Raw genomic sequence first — 14,448 nt, forward strand, 5'->3', positions numbered from 1 at the left:
AATAACTGTTTGTTTGAATTCAGTGTTGTAACATTTACTGTACTCAATACCTTAGGGTATTCTGCTCCCATGTAACAGGAATGTTAATAAAAACAAAGGGAGGACTGTTGTAGAAAATGTTAGTTTCAACTTAGCACTAGCAGCTTAAACATTAATAGCTAGAGTATGCAAAGCCTGTAGGTTGTGGTATATGAGCTGTGACATCCATATAACAGCATGCCAAGAAGCTAACTACAGAACCAGAAGATAACCTAAGAGGATGTGAAACAGGATACAGAACCACTGTATATTGTCTAAGAAGATGACCACTTTGAACTGCTTAGTAAAAAACCAGCAAGAAAATCAATAAAAAGAAGACCCCAGACTCCAATATTACCATTGGTCCTAGCTGTCACATGAGGGGTGAACTTAGATTGTAAAGGAATAATTGCCAAGGGATTTCTTTGTTTGGGGTCCATCTTCAGAGATGCCTAGTTTGAGCTGGAGCACTGTTAATAAAAAGGACTTAATAGAAGAGTCTGTTTTCAACTTACTGATTCTGCCAAGGCTAGAGCCGAACCCTGTTACAGTGCCTGCTGTGCATAATTTCCACAGCACCATCTGCCGGCCAGTCATGACCTCTGGAGATCCCGCTCTCCAGACTGTCAGCTGTGGGAAAGCAGTCCATCACCTCAGAGAAGATTAGGAAGGTCATGACATGTGGGACACAAATTCCCACAGCGTACAGCATATCTACTAGGTTTTAATTTCCATTTTACAGTCATAAAATCTTCTGTTCTGTTTGAAAAGTACATATCTATTACAGCTGAATCGTTCTAAGTTTCACCATTCCTACCCACTAAACCAGTCTGATTGTCATCTTTGGCACCATATCAGGTTTGTCACTGCTTTTCTTCCACAGAGATTTTGGGACCTTGTCAAAGCGCTCTTTCTTCTGCCAGTAATTTGGGTCCCTGGCTTGTATGGTTAGGGATTAAGGTAGGATCAAACTCAGTCAGCTGCATTTTTGTAACTAAGCCTGATAAAAGCCTGAAGGTGTGGTAGAGGCAGTCAGCAGCTGACAATCCCCTGTGAGATCAGAAACACCAGCAGGAGATGTGCAGGAGAGGTGCTGGTAACCGTGAAACCACTGTGCAAATGACCATGTGTGTGACACTGAGTAATTTGAACCTAGTGTGGGGTACTGAAGGGAAGCCAGGTGGACGGCAGAAGTGTGCCGTGAGATGCTGGGGGCAGCCCCCATGGCTGCAGAACCCACCTGTGCAGACCCTGCTCACGTGGAAGGGCTCATGACAACTGCTAATAGCATGACAGAGCTGTGTTGCAAAAAAGGGCACTTCTGTGAGCTGACATAACAGGTCCTTAAAGTATTTTGAGAGCATTTTGGGAAGATCAAATTCCTCTAGGTTACAAATAGATATGTAATCAAGATACCCCATAATGTTATCTTCACCTCCAGTGGAACACATTGCATCTCAAAGCCAAGGAGCTGGGGTTGTTTTTACCTGGGTGACCTTCCAGACAGGCCATGAATGGAAAAAGCAACATTGCTTCTTCCTTTTTCCTGGGAAGCAAGGGATCACATCACTTCTTATAGGGAAATTGAGTATGTAAGGAATGGCACTCAAACCCTTGGGGTTTAAGCTAGAGTCCTCTCTGCTCACTACTGGTCATTTATGGGGCATCCCCCCTTCTGGCTGGGGAAACCTGCATACCGGAGCTGATGGTAGGAATTATTTTTCTCCAGCCCTCCTTTCCAGTGGCTCCTGGCTAATAGCTGGAACAGGCTAGCAGGAAGAAAGCAGAGACAAGATAAGGCTGAAAGCAGACCCTTAGGATTCCCTCCTAAGTCAGTTAATGCCATGGGCAACCGATCCCCTCACACACCAATGGGGCTAAGGAGCGATGTTGCCAACAACAGATAGAAAATCCGTAACTGGGTTACGAAACAATGGCATTAAGAAACTATCTAATGATCTGCAACTTGCCTGCTTTCCTCCTGATCTGGCTCCTGTGATCTGCTGAATGCATCGAGCAGAGATTTTCTACAGGGCACTTACTTACACAGGCTGTTTCCTGTGTGGATTTTACAGTGTCTAGTAAGATCTTGGCTCACCCACTGCTGGTCCTTCAAGCTGGTGCCCTCACAAGCCTTCCTCATCTAACAGGCTGCTTTCACAAAACCTGCAGGAACATAATTGTCTGTGAGCGCTCTGTGCCTTTATCTGCCTGAAGAAGCAAACTCAGCTAATGAATACAGCTGGAGGAAGAGCATTTCCTCTGCTTACAAAACTGGTCTGATTACATGTGTAGGTTTTTACCTGTCATGTCTTCTTTACTGTGAACAGCAGCTTTTCACTGCCTCACTGTAAAACATTAAGGACTAGAAACCCAGAGGGAGATGAGTTTTAATGCATTCAGGTCTCTTCCAAAACATCTGCTGCAAGAGTTGCCATCACTGCAGGGAGTGTACAGTACTCAGGGTATATAGCAAAATACATAGAAGGAAATACCTTAACCTTTGCCTATGAACCCTACAAGGATCTAACTGGAAGCAATTACAGAGAGTATCAATGAAAAAAAATAAAGTATTTTATTAAAAAAAAAAAGAAATTAACACAAAATCCTTTCCAAGAAAAACTAGAGATTTTGTCCATTTGTGGACTACCATATCATGGCACCAGGACATTTGGTGCTACTCACTGGTTGTGGCATTGTGTTACCTTTCTCTCCATTTCCCACATCAGTCTTTGTCAATGTTGGGGCAGAACTTCTTTCTAAGATATGCCTAATGCTTCCCTTGCATGTGATGCCATCACCACTTCTGTGTCACGGTTTCCCACAGCCTGAACTTACAAGCACTGAAGATGTGAGATTTTTATAGGATCACAGTTATGAGTGGCTGTACACTGGACCGTGAATCTGCAGAGATGGGCATATTGCCATGAATAGGCATGATCAGCAATCTTACCTAACTCAAAGAGGTAACTTGCCATTAATGGTGTGAATAGGATCATCACAGTACCTGCCTTTTGATTTCACACTTTTAGGGTCATAACCCCTTGTAAAGCATGACCATTCCTGCAACTAATTCAGAATGAGATGCATTTTAAGTGTTTGCTCTCACATGTCTGCTGAGGGTCCACCCTCCAAATTCTGAGAACTCTATTATGTCTGAAATACTTTCCTGTTCCCAGGCTCTTCTCAGTGAGAACAGAACAAGAGGCAACAGGCAGAAACTGATGCACAGGAAGTTCCACACAAACATGAGTCAGGACTTTATGTGTGGGTTACTGAGCACTGGAACAGGCTGCCCAGAGAGGTTGTGGAGTCTCCCTCACTGGAGATATTCCAGAACGATATGGATGCAATCCTGTCCTGCTGAATGGATTCAGAAGGACCTCGACAGGCTGGAGAATTAGGTGGAGAGAAAACTAATGAGGTTCAACAAGGACAAGTGTAGGATACTGCATCTGTGGAGGAATAACCTCAAGTGCCAGTACAGGCTGGCGACTGATGTGCTAGAGATCAGCTCTGCAGAGAAGGACCTGGGACTCTTGGTGGGTGACAAGCTGACCATGAGCTGGCAGCACCCTTGTGGCCAGGAGGCCCAATGGTACCCTGGACTGCACTGGGAAGAGTGTGGCCAGCAGGTCAAGGGAAGTGATCCTGCCTCTCTACTCATCCCCAGTGAGGCCACATCTGGAGTGCTGTGTCCAGTTTCAGGCTTATCAGTACCAGAGAGACAAAGAGCTACTGTAGACAGTCCAGCAGAGATGGTGAGGGGCCTGGAGCATCTCTCTTATGAGGAGAGACTGAGGGAGCTGGGCCTGTTTAGTCTAGGGAAGGCTGAGAGTGGATCGCATCAATGCATATAAATTTCTCAAAGGCATTTGTTAAGGGGGTGGTGCCAGACTTTTAGGTGGTTCCTTGTGACAGAGTGAGGATGGCCATAAACTAAAACACAGAAGTTCCACCTCAACATGAGGAAGAATTTCTTTACATGGAGGGAAGCAGAGCACTGGAACAGGCAGCCTGGGCAGGTCGTGGACTCTCCCTCTCTGAAGACATTCCAAATCCACTTGGGCAGGTTCCTGCATCACCTGCTCTAGGTGCTGTCACCTACACCTTGGCAGGGGGTTGGGCGAGATTCAGACATCTCTTCCAATCTTAAGGAATCTGTGGCTCTGTGGCACGTGCTCTGAGACAACGCTGCTTCAGCAAAGAAGTTAGAACACGTACCCACAGCCTCCCCACGCCTCGCCCCGCCCCCCCCCCGCCTGGCCCAGGCTGTAATTCCTTGGATCCGAGATCCCGGGATTTAGTGATTCCTGAGGGGCGGTGCTTCGGGCCGAGCCAATCGGCGGCCGGGCGGGGCCTGTGGGCGGGCCCGCTCGTGACGCCACACGGGCTATGGTGGCTGAGTAGTGACACGTCTGCTTGCGCGGCCTGGGAAGGGGCGGGCGGGCGAGCGGGCGAGCCTGGGATCTCGCGGGATCCCGGGGCGGCGACACCGGGGGGCCGCCGGCGGCAGCGGGGACGGGCGGCCGGCGCGGCCATGGCGGGGCAGCAGTTCCAGTACGACGACAGCGGCAACACGTTCTTCTACTTCCTCACCAGCTTCGTGGGGCTCATCGTCATCCCCGCCACCTACTACCTGTGGCCGCGGGACCAGCACGCCGGTGAGCGGCCCAACCTCGGGCACTGCCGGCTCCTCCGCCCGCGCCGCGGCTCGGGGGGCCGGGCCGGGCCCGTCGCGGAGCCGCCGCAGCCGGGGCGCCCGTCCGGCCCTGCCCGCGCCCCCGGGTGCCGCCTGGAGGGGCGGCGGCCCCGCGCTGTGCTCGCCGGCGGCCATTTAGCGGTACCTGGGCCGGCGGGAGGGTCCGGGGGGCCGCCGCTCCCGAAGCGCGCCCGGCTCCGCGCCGCGGCTCCTGCAGAGTCATCGCCGCGCCGGGGTCCGGGGCTTTGTTTAGGGTTTGGGTTTTCCCTTGTCTTCCCGGAGTGTTTCAGGGTCGATGACCTGGATTTTAATCGTGGGGAAAGAACAAGCTATTGAGTTGGAGCCAAAGGGAAAAAGTTACCGGGCTCTGCTTTTATGTGCCATAAGGTCACACCGGCTGCGAAAATGGGGATTTAATATTTTCCTGTTGCGAATCACGGTTAAATGTCCGAAGGGCTACATTTCTGTATCACCCTTCGGGATGATGCTTTGTGTCCCTCAACAGTGTTATAAAGTTTCTTTGAATAGTTCAGAATCTCATTTCCAAAGTAATTTTCCTCTTTGTCTTTCCTGCATCCCCTCTATTCTTGGAAGCAGAAGGCGTTGTATACAAGGTGTACAGGAGCACGTTTTTAACAGCAGTTCTGAGGTTTAAAAGGCTGTAGAAATTGTGTTTAAAGGCTGGGTGCTAAGGGCTGAGTAAAACAAGGACGCTTGATGCTGGTTCCCATTGCAGAAACCTACTGACCTCTTAAGAGCACTTGGACTTCGCAATCTGAGATGCATCTTTTTACATTCAGTATCTGGTGGTTATTTAGTGGCTTTGATGCCATTTTAAATGGCTTGCCAGGTTCTGCTTAACTTAGTTTTATATGTAGAAGAAATACCCAATAATGAACTCTTAATTCTGCACCTTCTAGTAAGGAGTAAGATGGATCAAATGTTGTTCTTGTGCTAAATCACAGCTGTTCACGGTGTTGGCTGGTGCCAGATGTGCCTGTGGCTTCTGGCAGGGCCCTGGCTGGACAACCTCTTTGGAGGATTGATGTGTGCCCTCCAGGTACTTACTACCTGCTGTACAGCTGAGGAGTTAGTTCTCTCTGCTGAAAGGAAAGGTTTCTCTGCCTCCTCTTTCTGTGTCCTGACTGTTGCAAGAGGGAGGCGTTACTGTGTGTAAAGATGTTTTGTAATCTTTGGGCTGTTCTTGAGGAGCAGTGGATCAGAGAGGGAATATTACTTCTGTATCCTTTTTCCAAACATCAAGATATTTGTTTTATTTTTGTTCTGGTGAAGGGTGGGAGGCGGTGGGGGGGAAATTCGCTTTTTCTCTTGAATAATGCTTTACTTCCTCTGTAGTTCTTAGAAGCTGCTTCTTGGGAAAATGATTGTGACTTGTTTGGGATGCTGTGCAGAACGGTATAGCCAGCAGGGACACTCTGTGATGTTAACATCAGTTTCTGGTGGCTGACAGAAGCAGGAAAAGCTGTAGAAATGCTGTCAGACTTGAAAGCACTTTACTAGCCTTACACAGTTGATCTTCAGCTATCCTTACAGAATGGCAGAAAATGAAATCCTGACTTTGGAATGTGGTTGTATGGATTTCACCCAGTATCCAAAGAGGTCTGCCATTAAACATTACTGATTTCTTTCCATCTAGCCAGCATTGTCCAGTATATGGAGCACCTGCTGCATATTGTTCTGCAGTCAGTGCTAGATTTTTACAAAGCTGTGTCAAACCATACTTTCCAAAACAAAAAGTAGATTTTGTTATGCTGTTGGTGCAAAGAAATGAGTCAACTAAGTGAAAATCACCAGTGGAAATGAAGGGAGATGGAAGAATGATTTCTGCCTCATAATTGTCTTAATGGATTTTAAAATGGGAATGTAGTCCAGTTTTTAGCATATGCATTAATGGCATGCCTACAGTCTCCTGATTGAGTTCTGTTCTGCAGGCTCTTTTTAAACAAGGAGTTGAGGTGCCGTGCAGGTCATCATTTGGGACTAATGTTGATCTACTAAGTGAGATGCTATGAAGTAAATCTGCTAAGTAGTAGAACACTCTGATGTTCAAGTTGTTTAAGTGTATGGCTCTTAGGCAAGTAATTTCCAGCAAAATCCTCCCAGTTTTTCTCACAGCTTTTTGTATGTATTCAACCATGCCTGTTCCAGCATTTGAGCAAGATTTCAGGAATAAATTAAAACCTTGTGGTGATGAAAAATTCTAATTGTTTAGCCACCACTTTTTCTTTTTAGAGTAACTCATTAGTTTAAAAAACCAACAAAACCACCTATTTCAGAAGCTAAGAGAAAGTAGTGTTGGAAAATTTCTCTTCTGAACGCACAAGCTAACTCCTGCTTCCATTTATAAGCAGAAATATCTGGATGTTGATATGGGATGTTATTTTGATGCTAGTTTAGAGTGGAGTTTACAGTACTGAGGCACAGTACCGGGCCAAAGACAATAAGCTGTACCAAGACCTCGGCCCTCTGCATGTAGGACCAATTAACATTTTTGTTCTGGACTTGTGTTTTGCCCTACCTGTGCTGGAGAACACAGCCTTTGTTGCCCTTAGTGGACTTGGTGAGGTGCAGTTGTACTGGCGAGCTCATTCAGCTCCAGCTGCAGGAGAGCCTGTGGGGAGTGAAGAAGACCAGATCAGAGGGAGCTTTTGAAGCAAATCAGATGCTTGTCCTCCTCACTTCAAGACCCTTTTGCAATGCAGACCAGAGCATCCAAAAGACACAGAGCAGATTCCTTTTTTGGTAAAAACTAGGTTGGAAGATGAGCTTCAGCCGCATTGTGTTGTAAGAGCAGACTAGAGCTAGTGTGAAGCAAGGGTGAAATGCTTATTGCAGGAAGGTCAAGCCATTGGTGCCAGCTGCTTCCATCTGCAAATGCACTGCCATGGATTGGTGGTATGTGATACAGTAGAGAGTGCCAGTGGAGGGAGAAGAACAAAAATCTGGGAGTTGCTGATGGCCTGTAACATTTTAGGATTTGCTCTGTGCTCTAGTTTTGTAATAAATGCTCATAGAATAAATAAAACCCCCCAAAACTCAGTGTTTGTTTTTGCCATAGTGAAGATTGGAAAGTAAGATTGGATCTATATTGCTTTACTACTTCGAGGAAACTCAAAATGTGTTATCTAATGTCAGATTTGTAGTAGAATAGTTTTTTGGCAAGCCATTAAGATTTTGCTTTTAGTTCTTCTTAAAATAAACTTTTGGAAAGCGTTTTCAATACTACTGTCTGGAAGAACAGCATGATGTAACTTATGTCTCTAAAGTCCTGAGAAAAATTTGAGCTGCTTTTATTTCCTGAGTGTCTAAACCTGCTTTTTTCAGGCATTCTGAAAGAGCCCATATGAAGTGTTGCTGCAGGCTGTAGTAGGGGTTGATGCTAATATTTGGGAAGGTTTTGCTGTGGTGTACTAGACACCCTGTGAACTGTCCCATAATTTCATTACCTCAGCTTTGAAAAACCAAACAAGCAGGTAATTGACTTTGTAAACCGGATTTGTACAAATGACTTTACCTCCTTGGTGTTCACTCAGAGCTAATAAGTCTCTTATAAAAGGTTAATTGTTCAGCTTTGTGTCTTGGACTGAAGTTTCATAATTGCATCAAGGTAGCAGTACTCTAACAGAGTTAAGTCTTGTATTTCTCCCCCTCCCTTCTGCCAAGTAGAGCACCTGAGCAGTGTATGGGAATGGAAGAAACTCATTTTAGCTAAAATTAATTTTTGGCCTTTTTCTTTCTTCTGTCTTACTTTTAATGTGTATTCATTTCTGTGTAAGACTTTGTGGGTGCCTGGGATGGTACAGGATGTGACTGAGGGAAGAAGATGATTTTTTTCAGTGTTGTTGATGGCTTCAGGTGATGGTGAATACGGCTTCAGGCTATATTGTTTATCCTTGACTTGTTTCTTTAAAACATATATGTGTGTGTATATGTTTTTTTACTAAAATAAAATCATACTTTTTCTGGATTACCTCTGTTTTGGGAAAATACTGGTATAAATTTAGCCTAATTACTGTGAGGAAAACCGTAGCAAGCACTGCTCTTGGAACAAAAAATGTGGTTGCTAAAGTTATTCTGCTGCAGATTCATTCTTAACTAAAAGGTATTTTCTGCTATTGGAATTTTCAAGGTGTTTTCCAAAAAGTTAATTGTGAGAGTTGAAGGAAAAGATTTTTTTTCTTCTCTGCAGTTAGGGGTGGAGGAGTGCCCATCAAAGTATCTTCCTGTTGTTGGATTTGCTTTGACTTTTCGGTGTAAGCTCATGTAGTTTAAACGTCAGCATCTACAAGGAAAATGGAGAGCAAGGGGTGAATTAATTTAGTTGGATAATGTGGCGGTTGTTGCACAATGCTGACGTGTTTGCTGAACTTTGTGTACTTTTTGACTTATACCTATGCTGCTGAATTGAGACATAATTATAAAGCTGTGCTGAAACAGGTGGTCATAGATTGTGATGTGCTTTGTAGTTAAGGACATGTATCTAGAAGCTTGTTATTTCATCTTTTTTAGTTGACTGAGGTCTGCATTAAATAAATGATCCTGTTTTAGGGCATTGGGTATTCATAATTCGTTACAAAGCTGATGGAAAGAATAGAAGTCTCTATCCTGAGTTTTTTACAGCAACTTGAACAAAACAAGATGTTGAAAACAGTTCAAAAACCCCAAAGAATAACAGCTGTGAATGCAGGGATAATACTAATACAAGTTTGCAGTCTCTTCTCTGAGAGAAAAGAGGCTGCAGCAGCTATTCTGTTTGGAATATAGATATTCTGCCTTGAAGTTTAAGGACATAAAAACCTACTGTAGGGAAGGAGAAAAAACAGATGAATGGCTGCATTTTTGTATCTAGAAAAAAGTCTTGATATGAAATGGATTAAAGCTATTTAGTTTACTTTTATTGTAGCAGAAATCCATGCAAAGTCTATGGTGTTTTGGGGTTTTTTTAAAATGTATTTGTTTGGCTTTTGTTTGTTTCTGTTTCTTCTTGTTGTTCCCCAGCCTGGCTATATGTTGTCCTGTTGCTCACTACTAACACTTTTCCTTTGCACCCTCCTCTCTCCAATGTTTCTGTGTGAGATATAGCTAAAGTTTTCTTGAAGAACACTGGGCTAGTACAAAGAAACTTAAAATAATCTGGTTAAGGTGATGCCATGAAGATTTTTTGCCTTTTCTTTTATACCCCTGTTATACCTTTTTACAATTTCTGTATTCCTAGTGCTTTTGCCTACATTCTTGGACTTGTTTGTCAAGCTAAGAGACTAAACATTTTAGAAGCTTCGTAGCTAGGGATCAGTGTGCCCCGGACCCCAAGGTCCTCTCCAGAACATATTCTGTAAACTGAGATAGAACCATCCAGGGGAAAGTTCCTTGGGGAGGGGGGCTCACTTGAGCCTCTCATTGGAGAATCTTTGATAGATATGCTAATTAGTAAAACCTATAACGTTATACCCAATCTTTGAGGAGGGACTCGGGGGAGTGCATTTTGATGCATATGACCTGGATGTGTGCACCTAAGGATCCTTAAAATAAATACCAAGGTAAAATCCCTTTTCCCCTTCTAACCGTGTATGACTCTTGATTCTAAAACCAGGAAAAAGCATCAAAGGAAGGCAATTTCCTGCTAATCTTTGAAGTTCCTGTGCCTCTAGGAAGTAGCATAGTCAGTTAGAGAACCCTAGTACTATTCCAGCCTTTTTTGTATTGAGGCTGGGCAAAGTATAGAAGTATTTAAAAAACACAGCTTACTTAGTGACTGTTAAAAGGGAGAATATAGTATCATGTTGATACTTAATACTATTTTGTTAATTCTTTACTGTACTGCTATTTTGAAGCAGTAGGGCTTTTTGTATACTTCTGTAGATAGCAATTGGCACTCACAACCTTGATCAGAGGTCCTGAGAAAGTCCTTCTGTAAAGGTTTGCTGTGTTAGGAACCATACTTCTCAGTATATCTGCCCACTATACTGGATATCTCTGTGCAGTAGTGTCAATAATGAAGGTTTCTCTGTAATTTGTTGGTGTATTTTTCATCTGTGTGTGTTGAGGCTGACCTCAGAGATTCTCATATTAATCCCTTGCTTTAAGATGCAAGTAGGGGAACTGAGGGTTTGGCTAAGGACAAACAGTGAGTGTGCAACTTGGATGTGACTCAAGCCAGTGTAGAGAATGCAGGCCGCACTTCTTCAGTTTTATCTGTAACGGAGTAATGAGCCCTTATACCTCACAGCAGCTGGGGGAGAGGAAGCAGCGTTGCTGCTGCTCCCACTGTGGGTAAAATTCTTTCGTGCTGCTCCTAATCCTCTGATGTGAGATAAGCTTGATAGGAGTGGGTTAACTGTGATGCCTGTCCTTGCCCACAGCTCACTGAAATCTCATTAACCTTACTCCAAAGTATTTCACAGCATTTTGGTATTTGGTAATGCAGGATAAAGTACAGGATGCTGGTAAAGGACAGGATAAAAGGACAGTATAAAACCACAGGATGCTATGCTCATTGCTAATGTGGTGGATAAGCATGGGTGTGAAAACTTGATATCTGTGAATATAAGCATTCTGTGCCCATATGTGTGTGCTTATCCTTTCCTGTTAATATAACCTTTCATCATTGTGTCAGGAAGTGGGAGGAGAGTCCGTGAAACTCAGTCGTGCATTTAAGAACTGTTACTACGTACAAATTGAGATTTTTGAGAGCTTGAGTGTACCATGGTTGACTTAAACAGTTTCAAGTTGAGAAAAATACTGTTTATTAGGTGACTGTTAAAAGGCAGAATATAATGTAATGGTGATACTTAACTCTGTTTTGATACTTTTTTTTTCCTATATTGCTGTTTTGAAGTGGTAGGGATTTTTTGAGAAACATTTGAAGAAGGGGCAAACATCATGACATGTCACTAGTAATGCCCAGCAATTATCTCTGAAAGTATTTTTCAAAACAAAGTCTTTGCACAGTTCTCCAAACTACTCTGTTGTTTGGAAAAAAATTGCCTGTGTTTTCATGGAATTTTTAAAAAGTATTGTAATCTTACTATAAGCACTGTAGCTTCCTAGCAGTAAAATAAAATTAATAGCCCTGTTTAGAGATTAGTTGAGTAGCTTCAAGATGGTCCGGAATACAAAATGCTGAAAAGCTTTTTTGTGGCAAGTTAAAGATAAAGCCATTACAAGAACTTTACCTTTCATTGCATTTATGTAAAAGTAAAGTAGTTTCTGTTTTTAAAAAATTCATCCTATGTTATGTAAGCTTATGAAAATAGTGTACTGAAGGTTTTATTACATGCCTTGTTCATTTAATAGTTGCTGCAAGATTGTCTTGACTACTCACGTAGATGACACTAAGATACCAGGATATACAGGCTATGTATTAGAGAATTAGATTCTCTAATTAGATTATGGTTTCATGGGCAGCTAAACGGTTCTTGGAGAAGGAGCAGGAATTTTGAGAGAAGCGAGGTAAATGACAAGGAATAGAATCAATAGTGATTCCATAGTTTGGTTTTTTTTGGTTTGTTGGTTGTGATTTTTTTTTTTTTTTTTTTTAAACTTGTGTTTCAAATTCATGCCTGAGAAGAAGAGTTCAGATCTGCAGCAATTTGAACAAGTCTAGACAGGGGCTGCTGCTGCATCCCTGCCCCCTGTGGTGCTGCCTTCTCCCACTGCGGGGTTTATAGGCCTTTCCCTCAGTTATTAGCCAGGACTGACATGTGTCTCTGTGTCATGCTGACTAGGGTTGTGCTGGCTAGAAGTATGAAGGGCAGGGAGAGGCACAGAATAAGTACTTAATTTCTTTCCCGAGCAAAAAGATTAGCGTCTGCACCAGTTTTTAAATAAGTATACAATTAAGAAGATTGAAGAGGTGTTTTCAGATTTTCATCTAGTATTTCTTTTACAGGAAACTGCTTACAAACATTTCAAATTCAGAAGATTGCTTTTTGATGGTTGGGTAGATGAACTGTTTGAAACTAGGATATTTGTAAGCATTGTGGCTTCTACAAAGGCTTACCAATAAAGTTGCAAATACCCTTTTTTCTTTAGAAACAAAAGAATGGACATACGGGTCAGATCAGGTGGGGGCTTTTATGTAGTATTAAAGAAGTGAATACCTTAAGGAAGGAATAACAGGACAAGCATAAATGGTGCTTCCTTTGCATATTCTCCGTGTTTCCAGTGGTTTTGAGTTCAGTAACTCTTTTGGTATAGCATCTATACCATCCTGTGTGAGGGAGGTCACCAGATCTGCTGCCCACACTGCAAATAATCACCTTTGTTTTGCAGCTGCTTCTGATGTTGCTTAACAATCCTTATTTGCTCTACTGGAAGAGGCAGTAAACATTCAGTCCTGTCTGTCCTGGCTGTCACTTAGGTTTGTTACAGCCTTCCATTACCTCTCCTTGTACTTTACTCTCTCCCAGCTGGAAGATTTGTAGATTATATTTTGGACATAAATCTCCTTACACATTTGATGGCCCTTGTTCACCTTAATTGAATATTTTCTGGTTGTCCCTCTTTGAGAGGTGGGAACTAGGACTGTGTCATACTTGAGGTTTGTACAACCTCAAGGTTGGACATACCTCCAGCTTATGTGGTGGAGTAATAATCTCTCTCTTCCTTTTCTCATAGGAATGCCCTAAACACTTGCTCTGTTTTTTATTAGTAGTAAGCATTCAGCTGAGGTTTACGTAGAACAGTTTCTCACAACACAAGATTGCATTCCTGAGAGATAATGGTCAGCCTTGAGCTCATCCTTTTATATATAAAATTAGGATAGCCCCCACTGCTCTGTACGTTTTCGTACTCTCAATTTCATGTGCCATTCAGTACTGCACTTGCTCAATCTTTACAATTCTTCAGGATGCCCTGTCCTTGTTAACCAGAATAAGTTAATATCATCCAGAAGCTTTATTTTACTGCTCAGCCTTTTAGTCAGATTACTTATTAGTGAAGTGTGAGTATTGTAGTTCCAGCACAGATTCCTGCAGAGCTCCTGGTGATTTCCTTCTGCTGTGAGAATTCACCACTCAATCTTCTAGTCACATATTTATTTTTGCAATAGTTAGATGGTTGTCCTGAAAGACTTCTAAGAGGAATGTTTAAAAAGCTTTTTGGAAACCACAGTCTGCATCAGGAGTATCTGTTCCATATGTTTACTTCCTTTAGAGGACTTCACCTTTACCAAAGACGTCACAGATGATAAATGGATGTATGGTACTTACCCTTGTGTCCACTAATTCTGTCCTTTATTAGAGTTTCTTCCAGGTGTGCATCAGAATAAAACTGACTACAAGCATTTTTAGTGATTGGTGATATGCTAAGTGACTTTTGTTCACATTTGTTCTGGATTTAATGTGTTCTGGTTTCCTCCCCACACCAAACTGATAAAATTAAGCTAATAGTTAAGAGTGTGTAATCTTGGAGCCCAGCACTATTGTTGGCTTCATCTAAAATTGTTAACCTTGACTCATGTGGGTGTTGTTCCATAGTAAAATGTCCAGTTTTCTGATTCCTCTCAGATTCTATTAAAGTTTTGCAATGCACCTATAGGTCCACCTGTACTGTAAATTAGATAATTTAGGTGATAGAGCTTCAAAGTTAGCATAGGTAGTACCACTGACAGTTTTGTCAGAAACAGTACACTAATAGGAAGGACAAGGTTTGGAAATGGCTTGATTAGCAGTAGTGTAATGTGGAACTGTGCCCAGCTGACTGTACAC

The 14,448-nt window shown here is 42.9% G+C and overlaps 1 protein-coding gene across 1 annotated transcript in view; it reads left to right on the plus strand.

Moving 5' to 3' along the window:
* Positions 1 to 4,496: 4,496 nt before the first annotated feature.
* The window catches only part of SEC63 (SEC63 homolog, protein translocation regulator), a 59,556-nt gene continuing 49,604 nt past the window's right edge, over positions 4,497 to 14,448 (plus strand). Inside the window, exon 1 of the mRNA XM_039568959.1 lies at positions 4,497 to 4,682. Coding sequence (XP_039424893.1) covers positions 4,559 to 4,682 — 124 coding nt within the window. The 5' untranslated portion in view covers positions 4,497 to 4,558. The remainder of the gene's footprint in view (positions 4,683 to 14,448) is intronic.

This window comes from Corvus cornix, chromosome 3 (genome assembly GCF_000738735.6).
Source record: "Corvus cornix cornix isolate S_Up_H32 chromosome 3, ASM73873v5, whole genome shotgun sequence".
Classification (NCBI taxonomy): Eukaryota; Metazoa; Chordata; class Aves; order Passeriformes; family Corvidae; genus Corvus; species Corvus cornix.